The sequence below is a fragment of the Mycteria americana genome, chromosome 4 (assembly GCF_035582795.1).
Source record: "Mycteria americana isolate JAX WOST 10 ecotype Jacksonville Zoo and Gardens chromosome 4, USCA_MyAme_1.0, whole genome shotgun sequence".
Taxonomy (NCBI): domain Eukaryota; kingdom Metazoa; phylum Chordata; class Aves; order Ciconiiformes; family Ciconiidae; genus Mycteria; species Mycteria americana.
The window spans coordinates 44,841,990-44,862,412 of NC_134368.1; the positions used below are offsets into that span (position 1 = coordinate 44,841,990).

Consider the following 20,423-nt stretch of genomic DNA (forward strand, 5'->3'; position numbering starts at 1 on the left):
AATTTTTTCCTTTTTATATGCTTCCTGATGGACATAAAAACTTCCTGTACAGATATTTTACCACTCATTATGCTACATGTAATTTAAGCTATTACTGGCTTTTTCGGTAGTAACTAACAATTTCTGTGTACAACATGTCAGGTCCCTGTTTACACTATAAAAAAAAAATCTGTGCAGTTCAAAATTTAGCCACAAAACTTAATCTGAATGTAAACTTCTATAACTTACATGATTTTTTTTTTTCTTCTTAAAGACCACATTTACAGCCAAAATTATGAATAGCATAAAAACATTAGCGTAGCTGAGAAACAGGGTTTTGGTTTCGATGGTCACCAGTTTACCGTTAGGTGTGTGCTTTTAGCCTTTTACTCTGCACATCATAAAACCGGAGGATGAGGACTTTATTTTCTCTAATTTAATTTCTTTTTATTACTCCAGACAAATTCTTCTCAAACAGTGATTTGTGACTAATTAGCAAAATAATTCTTGATTATCTGTAGGAGAAGCAAGCTGAAAGAGTTCTGCTCCATTAAAGAAGATTTGATATGAGTTTTTTGTAGGATAAGTTTGAACATTTACTACTTGAGTGTGTCCTGATAAGTCATTGCTGTATTCTAAGCATAATTATTTTTAGAGCCCTCATTAAGATTCCAAGCAGAAAAAACAATATAAAAATCATGCATTATTATTCTATTTTCTTATTTATATGGAAGCCATTAATAGATAAAGCACATTGTAGGTTAGTCTCTGAATCAGGCAGCTCTCATAAAACAGCTGTTTCAGGATACAATGGCTGCTAAGTGCTTTCATAGTTGCAAAAAGCAATTGGAAAAATTCATGAAATACAGATTAATTCAAAGCTACAAAGAGAAAACGTGTTTGATGATGGCCATATGCCATGAGTTACTGAAGGCTAGGAGAGTATTCTAAGGAAGCATCAGTTACTTATTTTAGACTTTTAGTCTGACCCAGTGTAGCTTTTTTCTGGGTTAAAATGATCCATCTAGCTATATCTATCTGTTTGTATAAGCATACACATACACGCTTACGCAGATCAGCTCTGTGCTCCAGTGGATTACCTTTTTTTTTTTTCATTTGAACTTTGCATTGGGTGCTAGAGTCTGATTTTTACAAAACGTAAGCTGTGAAAGGCAGTGGTCAAAGTGGGGCAAAAAGTACTCTGACGGACCACCTACCTGTTTCTATAGAAGTATTTATGATATCATTTTGTAATACTTAAATGTTACTTCCTTAAACACCAGTATTAATACAACAGCTCCATTCATACTATTTAATAACAACAAAAAAAGTAAATGCCACTCGAGTCAGACATCTTTCACTGATCAAGAAGTGTAACAGTCACCAAAGCATCATTTTAATCATCTTTTTCTACTAAGATGTCTTAGAAAGTGAAATAATACACAGCTATCAAGTATCACTACAGTGAGTAATGTACAAAGGTGAGCGAGTGTATAGCCAAGACTTGTGGCAGTTCTTTACTTAGAGGAAAATTATATGGCTGAAATTATGTATGGCTTACTATTTGTAAAGGCTCATTAAAATACCCTGAATATGTTCTATTTTTACTACTGCTTATCAGAATTACATACTTTTTGTTTACTTACAGTATGAAAGAGGCTGGTTTAGGCCATAAACAGTGGAGGGGTGGTCCCATTTCATCAAACTGCAAGCAGTGTCCAGTAGTTTATACCAATCCTGTTTGTGGATCAGATGGTCACACATATTCTTCTCAGGTAAGAATTAAATAAAGAACTAAATTATTCTTTCATTGTTCCCGTCAATTCAAGCTCTTGGAAAATGAAGTACTGTATTGTAATACAAATCAACATTTATTTGTTTTGACTAAAATATATATTACAGACTGCAACCTACAGCAATTCTAGTATATTGTAAGGCAAAAAAGCAAAATGGTAGCAAATCCTAAGCAGCATGAAACAGTAGTACCCAAAGAAGCACAGTGTAAGAGTGCTCCACAATATAACAGAGCTCCAGGTTAAGTCTGTCTGCGACAGACACCAAGGCAGGGTTTTGAATGAGGAAAAAAGTGTTGCGTGTCCCCAGTTTAGGGTAGGATAAACATGTTAAGTCAGATTTTTCAGTTGACCATTGAGGGGATGCTTCGCATTGCAGTCACCGAGGCATAGATGTAATGTACCCAGATAAAAAATGTAATAATGTAAATAATTGTTGCATATCTTTCCTTGCAACAGAATTTTATATATTTTAAGACCATAATCAAATCTTCCTTCTGTATTCCTGAACCCTCCTGTCTTCTCTGTCATACTTATTTGGAGATTGAATAGTAATTTAAAAATGTTTCTGTCAGTTTATCCAGTCTATCTTGGAGAAGAGATTTTGTGCTGGTCACGCTGAAGTCTAGAAACCATGGGACTGCATTAGTACAGTGCTCAGGAGATGGGAGGTGGAGGGACTTGATAATGCTGAAAACAAATCAATTTGTTTAGCATTCTCTATTAAAACTTCCAGTAGAAGAATGTTCAGCCAATGTTAACAACGGAATCCTCTCTAGGAGAAACAAACGTGTGCTCTTGATGAACCCATTTTTGTCAGAAACGGCGTGCAATTCAGTAGTGCAAGAGGAGCTACTGTATTCTGTCATTCCGACATCATGTCCTTACACTAACAAAATGTTTCTAATAGTAGATAATATCCACTGCTTCAAGAGTAATATAGTAATAAAAATAATGCTGATTGTCCTAGATTAAATTGATGGAGATGCAGAAGCTCTGTGTTCAGTACTTATAAAGAAAAAATTTCCATATAGCATTTTAAGCAAAATATTTTTTAGGATATTTCCAAGTATTTAAAGATTCCAGAGTTAGTATTTGCTGCATTGAATTTTCTTTTGTTTTTCTACTGCAATCACAAACTACATCTGAATTTTAAAGAAAAGGATTAGAGTTTCCAGGAGTGACTTGACAATTGGATTGAACACTAAGTATCCTCTCCAAGGATGTTTTCTTCTCAATAAAATAAAAGCATCAGAATATAACTAGTGCTTCCTCAACCTTGAAAATTCTTATGCAATCCTACATCTTACATTAGAAAATGTATTTCTTACAAACTGAATATTTAGTTATAGGGAACTAGTCAAGAATATTAATTTTCCTTTAAGAAAGTAAACAGTAAAAAAAATTTCTAACTCTTTACACCAGAATATCTGAGGCCCTACACACGACTTTTGGACTCTGGCTTAGTAGAAAAATAATTCCTTTCCAGTGACGATATGACGTAGAGTTTTAATTTAGGTATTTGAAAATATTCTGATTTTCATTCACAGTAATCTCCTGTCTATGTTTTATCAAGAGCTTGAAATGTGCTTACATCTTACTAGACATTAGATGATACTGTCATTTAGCATTTCTTTTGCTGTGCCATGTGAAGGTTCAGTCTTCAAGCCCCAAGCCTAGGCTGCACATAGATATCAAACAGACCGCAGTCTCTACGATTTAGCAATTTAAGTAGACAAGGTAGATAATTTGATATAGGTAATACTGAATGAGCAATTTTTTTAAAAAAATACTGTATACTTTATCCATTACAATCTCTCCCTACATTCTTCCTAATGTAATATAAACATCACAGCCAGTTTTAACCTCATTGCTTATTTCCTATATTATCATACAGGAATGCTCTGTTCTGCTTAGTTCTATAGGCAGAAGTGACCCTTACGGTCTCTCGTGGTTTTGTCTGAAGTAGATGTACAGAAGTCTATAAATAATGATGAGATGCAGATATTTTTACATCAGCTCATGTGTTAAAGGTGAGGGTGTGCTTCTCAAACAGAATGATGAAAAATGAGTGGATTAAATAGATGCACCTGCTTCCATTTCAGTGAATTATCAGAGTTGCAGTTAGTGCAATAGTACATATTATCCAACCTCTATGTCCCTTCCGTGCATATAATGCAGAAGTAATGTAGCTTCAGAGAGCTTTTGCAGGGTTCTCCTTTTGTCTTCCACTACCTCTTAATGGTAGATTTCAAATCTAAGTTTATGGCAGCAAAATGCTAAAAAAAAGTTAATGACCACAGAAGATCTGTATTAGTCTATAAATATTTATTTGTATTTCTTTTCGTTAATGTTACGATTTCATATTCCATGGTTCAGTTGCATCAAAATAGAGGTCCTTGCAAGGTTATTTCAGGAGCAGTCATTTTAAAAATTGACATAAAGACGAATATTTGTGTTCCTTTACTCCAGGCAAAGTGTAGTTTCATTGTGTCATCAAGCTCCAGTAGCAGTTTATACAGCAATTTTCTTGTGTTTAGAATGCATTTGTCAATGACTCTGGCAAATTGTATAATACATTTTCTGAAAACAAGTCAGTAAATAGTAATAGTATTGTAGAACACAGCCGGGCAGCTGGCAGTTATTGGATGGACGCTACTTTGGGAGTATGCCCTCCCTTTTCAGGCCAAGCGCATGCAAATGTTTGTATTAAATTATGTAACTATAGATATCTCATACATGTTTTTTGCTTCGGGGGTGGGGAAAAAAAAAAGATTATATAATGGATAGACAATGTAGAAAGAAAGGTTAACTTCTAAATTGAGCTTATCCAAAGGCAAGTAAGGATGTTTTGTTTCCCATCCATTTTAGCAGGCTGGGTTAGGTTTACTGTGTTCTCAGCCCACAGTTAGTCACATGCAGTCAGTGTAAAGGAAAAGTAGCAGGTGTAAGATACTCATTATTAGTATTATAAGAATGTTGAAATAAAAATATTACGTGCTGAAATGTTGAGTAATCAAAGCGAATGTTAATTATTATGTGAGAGGAGATTCAGTATAAAGAGATCCTGCTGTTTCCTTAACCAGGGTGGTGTTATAAACAATTTTTAGTTAATAGCCTTTAAATAATACTGCATGTGTTTTACACTTTATTAGTCTAGTTTTGCCTTCTGCATTTCTCTAAACTTTGGCATTGAAAGTGCATTATTGATATTAACTCTAGGAATTCTCAAGCGGTGCTGTAGCGGAGGTCTTTGGTACCCCATATATTTCACACCCCATCCATTCTCCAGGGAAAATGCAGCCACTGCTGCCAGGACAACTTTTGCAGCCTGCTTCTAGCTTCATCTTTCCTGGGATTAATAGGGAAATAAAAAGGATGTGGAGTGCAGCTCAGATTGGGTGTTTTGTGGCAGCAACCCACCTCCTGCCACTATTTTACCCAGGGATGCAACTCACTGCTCTCCAGCATGGATACAGTAAAGCTGGTGTAACTGTGGATGAGATGATGATGCTCAGGCTTGAATGCTTCCGTTGGAATGATTCACCCATATTGTACTACATTATAACTGGGCCTCCTGAAAAATGGCCACTAGGAAAAAAAATATGGTCACACATCAGATGAATTGTCTTTTGAGTGTATTTTGCCTATTTTAATTACAGCTCTGGTGTTTGGTGAAATAGGCTGAAGTTTTCTCTCTTGGGTTGAACATGGTCGACAAGTAGTCCCGCTATGACAAAATATAACCTTAAATAAGATCAATGAGCAATGCTTTGAGTATTTTGAAAGGAAAACACCATAGAAATAAATGTTTAGAATATGCCCATTGCTCCATGATTTTATTCCAGAATCATCTTGGCAAGTAAGTCCTAGATTGGTTTTATTGTTAGCAACAATTTGCTCAAGTTGGTTTCATATTGACAGTGAATTTTTTTATGAAATACTTTTTCTCCTACCTATGAAAACGTCATGTGATTGATGCCATCCCTATGGGTATAAATAGCAATAAAAATCATGTTTTACAAAAATAATGGGTCTAAACTAGCTTCTCAGACTAAGATGGAAAAGGTACAGAAAAGCAAACAGTCAGAAAAAAGGATATGAGTTCTTGATGTACTTTACAGATAGATAGGTATGTGGATTTAGATTTTTTTTTAATATTCAAATACTTTCTTCAGTCTCCAAAATTATGATTCCTTTCTCATAACAAGGGTGAAAGAGAGCCAGTGGATAAAATCACACTGTGTGTGGAGGGGGGAGTTTGGTACTGGTTGCTTACTCTATCCAAATTTTGTTTATAACTTTACATTAACCTGAATTCCTAGGGTTTTATTCTCAGGGCATCCCATATTTAACTCTTTTTTTTTTTTTTTTTTTTTTTTTTTTTTTTTTTTTTTAAATCATTGCTCTTTTTATTAATCTCAGGTGTTTTTAAGACTTAATAATCTGTATCAGTTAGCAGTGTGTTTGGTATCAGACAGCTTGTTTGGAGGAAGCATAAAAAATAAGTATCAACATTTTTACTCCTTGATGTTATTTTAAATGTTGTCCTATTATAAAAGTTAAATAGATTTACATTTATTTATTAGCTTATTGTGAGTTTTCAGGACACATACTTGAGCTGTTGACAGTTCCTTTCTACTTCAGAAAATATTGCACTAAAACCATAAGTATTCAGTTTCCATAATGTCTAGGATTATTTTATTTGAATTACTCCAGATTGTTATCTTGTGAGAGATCATGAGAGATCAGAATGTTGAAATATCTGATCTATCTATTTTGTAATAGTAAATGAAAGTAATTTTCACAAACCCGATTCACTGTATGTCAGTCTTTTTAAATAGGGCTAATCACTATGCCTTTTGGTTTTTATCTGCGTTGTTATTAAGCAGACTGCTGTAGGCTTAACTGTCAATTGAAACGTAGCCAAAAATACTAAGGTTAAATCATTGCCTGCCATCCTTATAAATAAAATAATGTAATCTCTCAGAAATAAATTATTAGACAGCATGCTGGTCCATATTCTTGCAGCTGGAAGAAGCAGCTTCTTCCAGGTGCTCTGCCAGCACCAGAAAGTCGGATAGTTTCAATTTGTTTTTCTAGTAAAAGTAGGTTTTGTCAAAAGGGGCCTCTCAAAATTAAGATCTGTGTGTCTATCCAGTTCCCAAGCAAGACCCAGACCAAATCACCCTGTTCAAGTGGGTAACTTTAAAGCCTTCTGCAGACCAAATCTACGTTGGACTTTTACAATGAAGAGCTTGTGGCTGAGGTACATTGGCAAATAAAACAAAGTTGTTGGCAAATGAAAAAAAAAAAAAAAAAAAAAACAACCCACAAACCACAACCAGCTCTCCTCCCATCCCACCCTCTCCCCCCACCAAAAAAAAAACCCCAAACAAAAACCCCTAAACAAACCTTTCTTGAATGAGACTGACCAGTAGTCACTGAGGTAAAATGTATCTTGATTGATTGATCCATGGAGTATCCTTTATCAGAACAAACTGATCTTTACAGAAATACTGGAAACTCCTTGTTTATTGTTTGAATGCTTAAAACAGGCTAATAATAAAAAATCAGGAAATGAGATTGTCTAGTTTTCCACTTTCTGCCATCAATGGATTTTGCCAGTAATGCCTGAAATTTTATCTGGAACCTTTAAGTTGATAGGATGTGATATTCAAAAAAAGGCAGAGAAACGTCAGAAGGGTGATTCACTTTACGTAATCCAGTTTTCCAAATAGGCTGATATACTAAAAATTCCAAATTATATATAACTGATCTCTTTTTATCAACTGCATTCAAAATAAATAGCTGCTAAAGCTGTAGAGAATGGAGATGGTAGCTTAGATGACAAATTAGTTTATAGAACCTTCAATATTTTGAAATTCTGAGCAGCTCAGTATTTCCTAGACTAGGATGACATATTTATACTAACAAGAATTGAATTTGGGTCCCTTTTTTCATTTCCAGAATACTATGTTTGCTTAATATAAAATTATGTATTGGATTTACATTAAAAATTGCATGAACTTTAATACTTCAGTAAAAATAGAAATTGCTACTTTATGGACTGGAAAACATTTTCGTAAGCCTTCATCTGTGTAATGCCTTTACATTGTTTTTTAAAACAGTATTAAGTTTTCTCTAGATTAGAAACAATCTAGGCTGGAAGGGCAAACCAATAAAAGAATAGGACAAATAGGGGAAAGTGAAACAAGTGTCAATGTTTATTAAATGTGTCTCATATCACAGCAGCAGTATACTGATACAAAATAATGAATGTAGAAATAACTCAGATTCAGAACCTATTCATGAAAATCTAAATTTGTATGTTAACTGTCAAACAGGACAGCCAGTAAAACAAGAAAAAAAGTATTACTTAAAGTGAGGTTGAGAACACAATTAAAGATTCAGGTTTCTTAACTGTTAGGTTGCATTAGAGACATCCATACTTATCTGGGGACTAAAGAACAGTCTTGCTCTGAATGGTAGCTTTAACCAGCAGAAGTTAATCTTTTGAATATAGTATTAAAAAATGCTGTAACTAGAATTACAGCTAAAATAATCAGAATAATTTTGGCACAAGAATTCTTTTCCAGGAGAATGTATCATATGCAGGCAGAAGTGCATACGGGCTGGACACAGGAGCTGCCAGTGGCATAGTTCTGCTTGTGGAGTGATGGTGGGGAGCAGAAAACAGTTCTGAAAAGAAACCAATAAAAAGATGGGTCTGGAGCATTAAGACACAATAAATAATGTTCTTAAGTTTGCGTAGCTGTTTGAAACATTAAGGCACCTGAGAAAGCAGCGGAGAAGATAGTGATGAGCTGTATCGGTTGCAAGAAGGGGATCAAAAGAGAAGGTTGTCTCAGATTTACCAAGCAGAAGCTCATTAGTGAGCCTGATTTCAGTGGAGTGGAGGATAAAGAGGGTAGTAATTTGAGAGGTAATTAGGAGGGATAAAAGGATTTTTATGATCTTGGGAGGCTTTTGTTTCAGCATTTTTTTTTTTTAAACAAATGGAAAAGAACCTTTCTATAAAGGAAGAGAGAGAGTGGTTAAAGACAGTGGACATGAAACAAGATGATGTCAACCTACAGAACAAATTTTGAGAGTTAGTAGAAGACAATCTATGATGAGAATGGGATTAAAGAAGATGAGATTGAAAGTGACAAATGGCAAACAAGAAAACTGGCTCAGGTCTTGGCCCAGTGAAAACATTTAAATATTACAGTAATAATTCTCTGAAAGAAGACCCCAAAGAGTGTGCCAGTGTAGGAGATGGTATGGAAAATGCATGTAAGCACTTCTTAGAAGGGAAGAGGTTTAGTCGTGCATTTCTGTTCTTGTCTCTCTGACAGCCTTACATCCCACCCTGGGCATGTCGTTCCGCTCTCCTGGGAACATTCCTAACCGTGACCCAGGGGTGGGGGGGAGCCATGGCCACCTAAATTGTCCTCATACACAAGGGAGGCACTCCAGATATGTGGAGAAATGGAAGAAAATGTAACAATGAAGACATTTCTCATTTTGCTACAGATACATGAATGGGATTATGTACTTTTTTTTCAGAAAGCAGTTTCTCTCTTTCTCCCTATCACCAATGTGTCATGGAAGTCAGTAAGTTTAGGTCCTAAAAGGGATAATTTTCCTACATTTATCCTGTAGGATAAAATATGTAGCTACATAATGGTACCTTTAAAAAAAAAAGTGCCAAAAATCTAACTTAAATGCCTGGTATCTATCTTTTTTTTTTCTCTGCTATTTTCTCTTAATTGTGATGCACCATTTGTTTTTGCATGCATATTTAAACCAGACATCACTTCCCAGTGCACTGAACCATGGAACCTTGTGGGTTTTTTTTCCCTTGAATGTGTCTCCTTGTCTCCTCTTAGTCATAGTGGAATTTAAATACATGCTTATCAAGTAGCAGTGGACCCAGGGATCATTTTGTTGCTTTAAAACAGCCTGTTCCACGTACCATGTGTTATGGAGAGTTATAATAAATGTATATTGACTCTAATTTATTTCTCTTTTTCTGAATCTTTAATCTTTCTCAAAATTAATTCTATTTTTCCCTTTAAGAAGGGTTTTGGAACAACATAGATGTAGCAGACACAAAAGAAGATGTACTTAACATTACTTAGCCATTTTGGTTTTCTTTAGCAATTAACAGAACAGTAAACATTTGAAAAGCTACAGAACTGCAAATGAAGTGAAAATTACTAGAAAAAATGTAATTATTCAAATGAAAATTTTTTAGAACTTGCAATTAGGTTTAGTAATCAAACAGAACAAAGTGTTTAGCTTCTAAAAAAATATTCTTACATACTGTTTATTTAGGTCACACTTGCACTTAGCAAGAAACTGAAATACTGTGAAGTTTCAAGTAGCACCATCAGACACCATAACAGAAATTTAGACCAGCAGTGCTATAAACTAATTATGCTGTCCCAGAGAAAAAGAAAAGCTTCAGTCCTAGTAATTTAGCAGATGTCAATGAGATGGAATATCTGTAACATTAAAGAATCATCTTCCAAGTTTCTCTCTTGTTTGTTTTTTTTTTTAAATTTGTAATTCTGAAAAGCTCACAATGAAGTATTGTAGGCGTGAACCGATTACTATGTAGGAAATTGAAAACAATTTCAGACATATCAGCATTGTTCAAATATTCCTTCAAGTTTTCAGTATTTCTGATGCGCTAATGCCAGTATACTATGTTTTTCTATACTTAAGATTCTCTGCTTAGAATACATCTGTAACTTAGAATTTTAAAATTATTACTGAAAGGGGGATGATGTTTGTGTAGTCTTCTGTTATATGCATACTAATCTTATTTAATGGGCTTTAATAAGACACATTGAGCATTGTGATACTAAACATTGTGATACTAAACAAATACATGTTACCACAGCTCAGGCATATTAAATTTATGGCTGTAGGATATACAGTTCTTCAGTTGAACCACAGAAAACTGTCTGGGATTCAACTTTTCTAATGTAGTGCCTAGTAACCACATTCACTTCCCTCCCAAAATCATGTCACTTTAAAATATCCAAAGCCACATATGGAAACACGCATCTGGAAGTTTCTGGGTTGTGTGAATTTTACAACACTGGGTGTTGCTGTGAAGTTCCTGTTTGCTTCAAGACTCTTTGAAGCGTTAATATACACCTCCCACCCTCACTCCTGGGGAAAATAAACCAAACCAAACCAAACCAACAAGGAAGAAAAAGCCTTGAAGAAGTGAATACTTGATATTCAGAAATGTTCAAAATGTTTTAGCTAGCTCTCCAAAAAAATCCTTAAGGTTCTCCTGAGATTATGGAGTCCTTCAGGAAGCCTGCTTTCTTTCTACATTCATCAGTTGTCTTCAGGGGTGTGGTTGTGATCTATCCTAACTTCAGTCATTTCTAGCAAAGAGAACTGTCCAACCTGTTTATTTACATGTCCAATGACTTTTAAGCTGTCAATTTCTGCTAAATTTACAAGCAGCAAATAATAATAGACCTTTCTTCCACAAGTTAAGACCTTCCTACTTGCTCTGCTTGCTTGCTTGGTTTTCTGCATTAATCTTGAGATCAAGGTGAAACCAAGTGTTTCTTAACAAATAGATGTACTCTTGGATGAGACCTTGAGACAACAAGACAAAAAGTATGAAAGTAAAATAACTTAGGTCCAGAAAGAACAGATCTGGACATTGATGAGAACTGAGGGGGAGACAGGGATCTGAAAATATGACTTGAGTATCAGAAGTAGGTCCTGTGCATCATAGCAATGTTTCAGAAAAAAAATGAAAAATCATAGACCACCACGGACTAACTGGGAGAGAAAAATAAGAGTTTGTGTAGCAAAATTTGCCACTCTAGCTCTTCATTCAGAACATGACATATGAAGACTTGGCTTTTTGTTTTCCTGATTTTAATCCATATGTGTTTGACACAGAACAGGGAAATCTTTTGTATATTTTAGAAATTAAATACTAACAGCAACAAGTAGAAAGACTTAGGCACAGGTCTCTGTGCCTGTACACAAGATATGTCTCTTTAAGTTCAAAAAGAGATACATGTAATCCAGGGAAAAACAGCCATGCTTTGGAGTATTAACTGCCACTTGCACAGCAGCATGTTTCTTCCCTGACAGGATGAAAATCGTTATGAACATGGAATTGCATAAGCATTTCCTCCAGTGGCAGCACATGTAGCCATGTAGCCTCCTATTTTGGACTGTTTAATAAATAAAATCTAGTACTTTGAGTTCAGATGAATTTTAGCATACATTTTTAGGTGTAGATAAAAAAGAGTAGAGAGCTGTAGAGGCAATGCGATGGTAAGAGAACTGAGAGTGCCTAGGTGTATCTAACTTTGGATCCAAAGGGTGATTCTGTAGTGCCCTGATGAAGGTCTCGCCTAAATGTACATTACGTAACTATACAGAATTTCTATTTTTGCTTTCTCCCCCCCCCCCCCCCCCCCCCCCCGCCCCGATTGACGTAGTATAGTTTAAATGTCTTAGAAACTTGGACGGGATAACCAGCATAGACTAGCTAGGTCCATGCACATTACTTTTATCGCTTTCATTATTTTTCCTGTAATTGAAGACTAATGAGCACGCCCTTTAGATGCTATTTTAGCTCACATGTAACTATAAATATTTCAACTTAGATACAATTAGATAAATTGAATTTGTTTAATTACTGATGCAATCAGCCAGCATGGTTTAGGAAACCATATCACATTAAAAATACAGTGATAATGCATGTTAATAAGCAATAAGCAGTTTCTTTTAACAAAAAATTCCATGCTTTTACAAGCCATTTGTGTCTTATTATAAGGGTTTATACCTTTGCCGTTACTTTTATTTTACCGTTGCCATTATTCAGAAATTTGCATGTCAGCTGAAAATCAGTGAAGATCTTTCTTGGCTGATTTTGAACCAAAATAGTCAGCTGTTTTTAAGGTGATGGCTGAGGAGAATTGAATGTTTTTGCTCACATTTTCAATTTTTCTTTGAATATTAATTTTCAAATCTGAAGTGGGAACTTGAAAAATGTAAAGTTAGTTTTGTCTGGGCAATATTCCTTTTTCTGTGTCTCAATAAATTTTCTCCAAATTACAAAACTATGAATGCCAGCAATGAGGTACACCAGGGATCTCGTGTACATAGAGTGTTGAGTGACATTCTGTGCTTGGATTTAGCTTGGATCTGCTAAAAATGATGAAGTTTGAAAGAAGGAGCCTGATGAAGTGCTGAAATTTGGACTATATGGGTGAGAGCTCTGAATAAGAGCCAGAATTTATAGGCTTAAGTATAGGCTTCTATATGTCAGAAAGAGAAATTATTTATATTACGCATGCTTACAATAAGCTGTTACTGTATTTTCAAACTGCAGCAGTGTTTATAATTTTGGAATAAGCCAAGATCAGAAGGAATAATATAGGTAGGAGTAATATGGTTATATATTTTTACCCCTTTTGTTAATCAGGTTTTTTAAAACACTCTCTGAATATTATTTTTATATTTTTTATATTTGAATTATCTTGTGTTTTACAGAATTTATTGTCTTCAAGGAATATTGAAATATTAATTTGGATATGAGGTAATACATTACATTATTTTACACAAAAAATGACTAGAAGCTTTATTATTAATACTTTTAATTTACTGGAAATAATATGTTTCAAGTAGGGATATCACAGGGTTTTGTCATTTAGCATTAACTAAGCTTTACATTCTCATTTGATGGTATAAAATATTAGTTTACCTGTTTGCAAAATGTGTAGAGTAAGATGATGAGGTATATATTTACCGAACTGAGTAGGTGCCTAAAAATTCAGATGGCTGATTTAAAAAGCAGATAGGTCTTTAGAAGCATTTTCAGAAGCTCCTAAGCGGCATGTGTCTCTAAAAGCCTCTAAGTATGAAAGCAAAGACAGGTAGGTGCCTAATTTAAATAATCCCAGTAGGTATCTATCTGCATGTTTCTGTGACATAATATGTTTTTTAAGGTGTACGAAAAAGATTAAATAGCTAGTTGACCTGATTTCAGGCTTTTCTTGTTATGCCATTGCACTGCAGAGTGCTGAAGAAAACAGGCAAGAGCTATAGAGGTGAAAAGGAAGGAAACTGTGCATACAGATTTTCATTTTGTCATGTAAATTGCTTTCTCCAGTTCATAGCTTTATAAACAATGTATCATCAGTTCTCTTTCAACCACAAAAGATTTTCTTTGCTCAGAGTCTTGGTTCAATAGGCACATTTCTTTTTGTTCTCTGATCAAAATGCTAGTTGCGTGTCTTTAAGGTTAGTATTTTTTAATTGTTATTTTCATTTTAAATAGTAATACTTGTTTGCTGAAAAGCTTTTTACCCAAACTCCTATTGTTTGGCTAGGTAATACATATGATTAACAGGTTGCTGACAGGACAAAAAGGCATCTATAGATCTGGTTGATACTTCATAGATAAATTTGCACATTAATTTTTAGTTTCTAAAGCTTGAATTAGTTGAAGATTTGGTATCTTGGCATTACATCTAGCTGGTTTCAGTTAAAAATTCCATATTGCAACTACTTATGCCTTCTTGGCTGCTTTTTGTTAAGAATTATAAAATGGCATAATAATTTCAAAATTAGGTTTACCACATTAATGTCACTAACTCTGGCCATGTTTTCACCTCCGTTTTAAGCCAACCTAAAGTGACACCACTGCACAAAGCAGCAGTACCAGCCGTTGCCTGGAACTGGCCCCTTGCATCAAGCAGGCCTTTACCTCTCTTCCATACTCTGTATCAAGTCATGCTCTGTGTTGAACTGGACCTGGAATATAACCTGATCAATACTCTGCCAACCCTGTCCCCGTGATTTGTGACAGGAATCACCAACCCAGTTAAAGCATATTGTAGTTTCTTACATATTTTACTTCAAGGGACTTAAATCTGAGGCCAAAATTTCACATAGCAATTTGTACAAAATACAGTAAAAGCAAAGTTTTGAGCAGGGGAATGTATGTAAGCTTTGTGAAATGGGGATAAAGTGAAGAAATGGGGAATGTGAGTAAGCAAAATAGCTTGAAATGAAGTTGAAAGCACGAAGTACTGAGTACTGGTAATCACAGATTACCTGTTCAACTGTCAGAGATAACAGGTTCTAAAAACGGGGAGAAAACAGAGATCTGTATTGATGCATGAATTTGGAGTTCTACAGGAGATGTTTCTACCAATAAGATACATGGTGATACTGGAAGACATGTTTAACACTTCATTCTCTTCTTCAGCATCTGTTGTTGTGGTACTTTAACAAGAGCTCTTTTCTCAGAGATCCTGTTGATTGCATCATACAAAAATCTCCTAACCACCCATTGCTGATCATCTAGAAAACAGGCAGAGAAGGAAGAACTGTGAGCGTTTTTGGTAGGAACATGTACATTTGAGGTGATATTCCAAATCCTCTTCTCTCAGCCATTCTGTTTGTTTGTACTATTACAGCTAGGTTTCTCTGCTTGACCTATGAATGTTCAGTTGGTAGTTAGCACTGCAGAAGGCTGTGGCATACAACTTGTAGACTGTTGTGGTAAGATTTTGGAATTCTCCAATGCCTACTGATTTTCCCCAGTTTCATCTGCACTAGATAGCTTACTCTCCTCTTCTGTACACTGGAAGGTTTGGTTAGAGTTGAGTGAACAAGGGTATGGAAGAGTTGAGGAGTCAGCAGTAGGGCCTCTTACTCTTTTCTCTGTCACTGGCTAGTGTGAATCATTATCCATGACCACAGTTTGTAATAATAAGGAAAAAACCTCTTAACTTTTTCCCTATATGGATGCATATATTCAAATGAAGTATTTGTAGCATATGAACTAATAATTATTAGGTGAATCTGAATTTAATTATTCATCAGTCTTTTTTTCTTAGAATTAGATACCATGCCCTGTTTAATTTTAAATGCACAAAGAAGTCATGGCCCTCTACAGAGCTCTCATTATGCAGATAATGTACAATTAAAGATGACGGTTACCTTTCAAAGATGAAACATTTTTTACAGTCGCATAGGTATTAGTTATTGGTTGTGTAAAAAGTAATTTACTAAATGCTCAGCATTAAATGTGATGGTGTTCTAGAAAGCATTTCTTAAAGTGTCATATACCTCAGCACAGGAAAATTTCTAAAATAATTTATATTCAATGCACACTTCATCCGAAACTGTGAATATATGTTTATATGGTAGGAAAGGTTGTGTTGATGTGTCTGACCTAACTTCAGTCTTTCAATATCAAGGGCTAATAGCAGTGTTGCTGTGGCTTGAAGCACATAACGGGCGCAGTACATGCTGGAGATCGAGGTGAATGCCCTGGCAGCTAACTTCTGCTGACTTGTATACTGTAGGGGTGTACCAGATCTGCCTCCAGCTGTCCAGTATGTATAAGGTGAAGGAAAGGAGGAATGGGAGGGAGTATCTGCAGACTGCACCTGAAGACACCTAGTGCATGAGCTTCTGTTCCTTACTTGCCAGAGAAATCGCATGTATCCTCATTACTTAGCTTTAGTTAGTTTGTTTAACAGCCACTAGATATTCCTGACAAGACAGTACTACTGTGGAAAAATATGTTATCTTGCCCCTGAGGTAGTAGCATTCTCAAAAAGGGACAGAATTAAGTGCATGAGAAAAAGCCAAGTAATAAAATGCTGGGAAATGTCAAAGTTAATGTTGCACAAGCACTGTTTTTCTTTTTGGGTAGACATATAATGCAATCTTAACTTAATTCTGTTGCCGTTTCTTCCACAGGGCTCTTCACTCACTTAGCACACAGAATGGACATACCTCTCTTGTATCTAATGAGTAATGTGTTTTCTCTGCACTGTTCAGTACAGTCTTATGTCTTTTATTATACAGTAGCCACACAGTTAAACTAAATTCCTCATCTGCTTTAATATGTCTGTAGTCCCTGTAGATTTTGAGAAGTCTGCAAATAGTAACTAATTTCCGCTGTCTCACACACAGTCCCTCTGTGTGATACGAGAGTGTTGTTTTATAGGTAGAAGATGGTTCTGCAGATAGATGGGCGCAAAAAATTGTGAGATTTAGATGTCCAATTAAAGGATTGTTTTTTTCATATTTCACATTGCAAAGCATTTATATGTTCAATTCACTTTTGTTTTAGTTTACCTGAAAATATTTAGCATGTTCCCAAATCAGATCTCAGGTTTTCAGGAGCTCAGGAGAGCACAAATACACTTGGTACCAAACAGAATTTTGCTGAAGTAAGTTACCTAAGAACCATGGACCAGCATAAGCATTATTTTCTTTTTCTTTCATGCAGTCTCCCTAGTTCATTCATTACGCATCTTTCCATCTCTCCAGCAAATGAACGAGATTTATGCAAGCGATAGTCTCTTGACACTGGTTCATTCCCAGGGCAGGTCTATCCTGTACTTCCTCACTGAATAAGCTTGATGCCATCTGGTCCACCCATTTTCTTAAAGCAAGATAAACTACACAGGTGTCATTCCTGACAGACTTATCTAATCCTGATTGTAAAGACAATGATTAAGATTCCATAAACTTCTCCAACAATTTAATACTTCACTATCATTATTATTAGAAAGTCTTCCTAGTATCTAATCTGAAACTTTTCTGCAGCAATTTAAGCCAAGTATTTCTTGTAACATTCATTATGATATTCTTTTCAGAAGCCTTTTACCTATTTGACAGCTGTTATGTGAATCCTCTTTTCTCAAGACTGAACATCCCCACTCCTTGAGCCTCTTTCTCAGTGACTCTATTTTCTAGGCCTCTGATCATTCCTGTTACTCTTTTTTTTTTTTTTGGACTTTTTCCAATTAATTCCTGTCTTGTTTGAAACCTTGTCACGAAGCTGGACAGGATGCTCTATTTTAAGTGCTGCCAGAGTTGTATGGAACTATTTTACATGTTTTGTAGGCTGCAGTCCTGTTTATATATCCTGGTATGGTAATGTTTTTAAACACCATTCAATTGTTCATAATGATCACTAGATTTTTACTCTTCCTTTGGAATGGATGTCTACCCAGTTGTTCCGTAGCTTGTATTTCCAATGTGATTATTATGTCTACCTAGGAGTAGAACATAGCAGTTTTCTATATTGAATTACATTATATTTTTAGCCTATTTCAATAATGTATTTTTATTATATTCCTATCTTCTAAAGTTATTCCAACCTCTTCCGTGTTTAATAGGATATCTTTTATTTCATCTTCCAAGCCATTAATGAAAAGACAGAATAGTTCCAGGGTTGTGACTTACCCTTGCAAAAGTCCACTCAGTGTAGCCTTCCATTTTAACAGTGAGCGGTTGATTGCCACTGAGGATCACTTTCAGCTAGTTTTCTACTCATCTGACAATATGAGCACACAAATAGCATACTTCCCAGTATGGCTTACAAGGCTGCAATGTAAAAGAGCGTGACAAGCTTTGGTAAAATTAAGGTACTTGCAATCTAATATATCTCTGTTTTCTAGAAGTTATTCCATAGAATGAAACGAGATCTATTATGATTTGCCTGATAAAACCCTATGGCATGGTCCATCTCCTTTCTTCTTCTAGGTGTCCAGAAATCGAACTTTTTTAAAAGCTGTTTTTTCTATAATTTCTGAGAGCATATTTTCCTTCCTTATTTATTGTCTTCATCTTTCATTAATTTCCAGTCTAGTAGTACATCTTGTGTCTTCACAATTTCTCAATGGCTGTAAGTTTGCACAGCCAGTTCTTCAAGTGTTCAAGGATGTAAATATCAAATTCAACTAATTTGAGAACTTCTAGACTGTATAAATATTCTCTGAATATTCTTTTTCGCTCAACATAGAGATTTTGCCACTGTATGCGTGACACTCGTGCTGACATACTACTCCTTTCTGTAGAGGTTTCCTGTGTATTTGAAGTGATCAAAAAGTTTTCCCAAGTCACAGGTTTTATCAGTGTCCTCCCCATATATTCATGACATGCATACTGTCATTCGCACTTGAAAAATTAGGTCAGTTGGTCACAGGAGGATGTTTTGGGGATTTTCTAAAGGTAAACACGTATATATGGAAATGTATGATACTTACCTGGAACTTGGTTTACAAACACAAGGGAAGTTGGGATTGTTTGGAACATAATGTAATAAATAAAGTGCATCCTGTCCTTCCATTCATGCCAATCAAATGCACACAAAAAGAATAGGGTTTTTTCCTTGTATTTTCATTTTTTTTTCATTATTTTACCATGGAAAAGTAGGTGGGTTTTTTCCATTTTGGGGCAAAACTAGGCTCTTTGTATGTACAATATACAGAGATCCATTTGGCAGCCTTTGACAGGTAGCTACTTTGGAATGGAAGGTGGCAGAGCTTAATGAAATATATTACTGTCATTTAATCTTTCCAACTCTATAACAGTAGTTCTAAGAGCAGAGCTCATGTATATTAAAATAACATACACTGTCGTAGTTGTTCTAGAAATATAACTATTCTAATCTTTACTGTAATAACAGTAAAGCTGCACGAATCGTGTCTAAAGATGACAGTCTTTGATGTTGTTCCCACAGATTTTAATTGTTTGTCTCTAGTTCACTAAACAACTACTTTGGGCAAATGTTGAAGAATGTTGGGTTCATTTAAGATTGAACAGGTTTTCAAACAGGCAGAAGAATATGAGTAAACAAATTGCATTTTTCTATGGGAAACTTGACAGTACAGAAATGAGGAATTTTTCATCCTGAAATACATTGCCAAGAGACCCTGACATGGTACATATTCTTTGTACTGAAATGATTTTTTTTTAAGCACTGTGCAGCATATTGCTCTGAAGTCAGAAACACCTATTCTTCTGTCTTGAAACAAAATGTGTGAAAATTCAAACAGTTGAAGCATCCTTAGAATCAAACATACAAATGAGACACGGTGAAACTCCCGTGTAGAAAACTGATACGCTAAGAGGAGAGGGGAGTCAAGATCAGAAGATAAAACGCTAGATATATAAAATGGTATTTTTTCATGCATATAAGGGATTATGATGAAGGTAGCACAAGGAGTTAACAGTTGATAAAACCAATATAAATAAGGAATATTGTGAAATCCAACAATGAGTTTCTTGAAAATTTCATGACATATTTTCCCCATATAGAAAAGTCACTAATAAAGCCAAATAAATTGGAATTATTTTATTGCTATACATAACATAGTAGTTCATGTCTTTTTCTGCTGTTTAAACTACTCACATGTTTTCCCCACAAAACAAATTATTTTATCACTGTTGCCAACACTACCTCTCCTTTGTACCACTACTTCTCATCGTGTCCTCATATTCTGTATGCCACAGATTTCTTTTCCTATGAGTTTTTCAGGTATGTTGCTCACTCTTCTACCGGTTTGAGACTAACGTTGAGGGAAGTCTGAACTGTCTTTGTTTAGCTGAGCTGCTTTTGCAATATCCCAGTGCATTGTTAATTTGGGGGAGAAGGACAAGAGGTTTGAATCAGGGTTATATTCCTGGTGTCATTAGCTGCTGGTATGAAATTGTCAGAACAGCCTATTGATTTCGTTTCTGACTTATGCAAGCACCATGATTTTGCTTTGTTTCTGGAGACAAGGAATCTGTCTCTGTGCCTGCCTGTCCATAAAATGAGTTCAGTGAGTGTAAAAT

The 20,423-nt window shown here is 35.3% G+C and overlaps 1 protein-coding gene across 2 annotated transcripts in view; it reads left to right on the plus strand.

The window, feature by feature from the left end:
• Positions 1 to 20,423, plus strand: part of SPOCK3 (SPARC (osteonectin), cwcv and kazal like domains proteoglycan 3) — a 241,694-nt gene that overhangs the window by 144,827 nt on the left and 76,444 nt on the right. For both annotated transcript variants that reach the window (XM_075500342.1, XM_075500343.1), the window contains exon 5: positions 1,628 to 1,754. In XM_075500342.1, the coding sequence (XP_075356457.1) occupies positions 1,628 to 1,754 (127 nt within the window). The remainder of the gene's footprint in view (positions 1 to 1,627; positions 1,755 to 20,423) is intronic.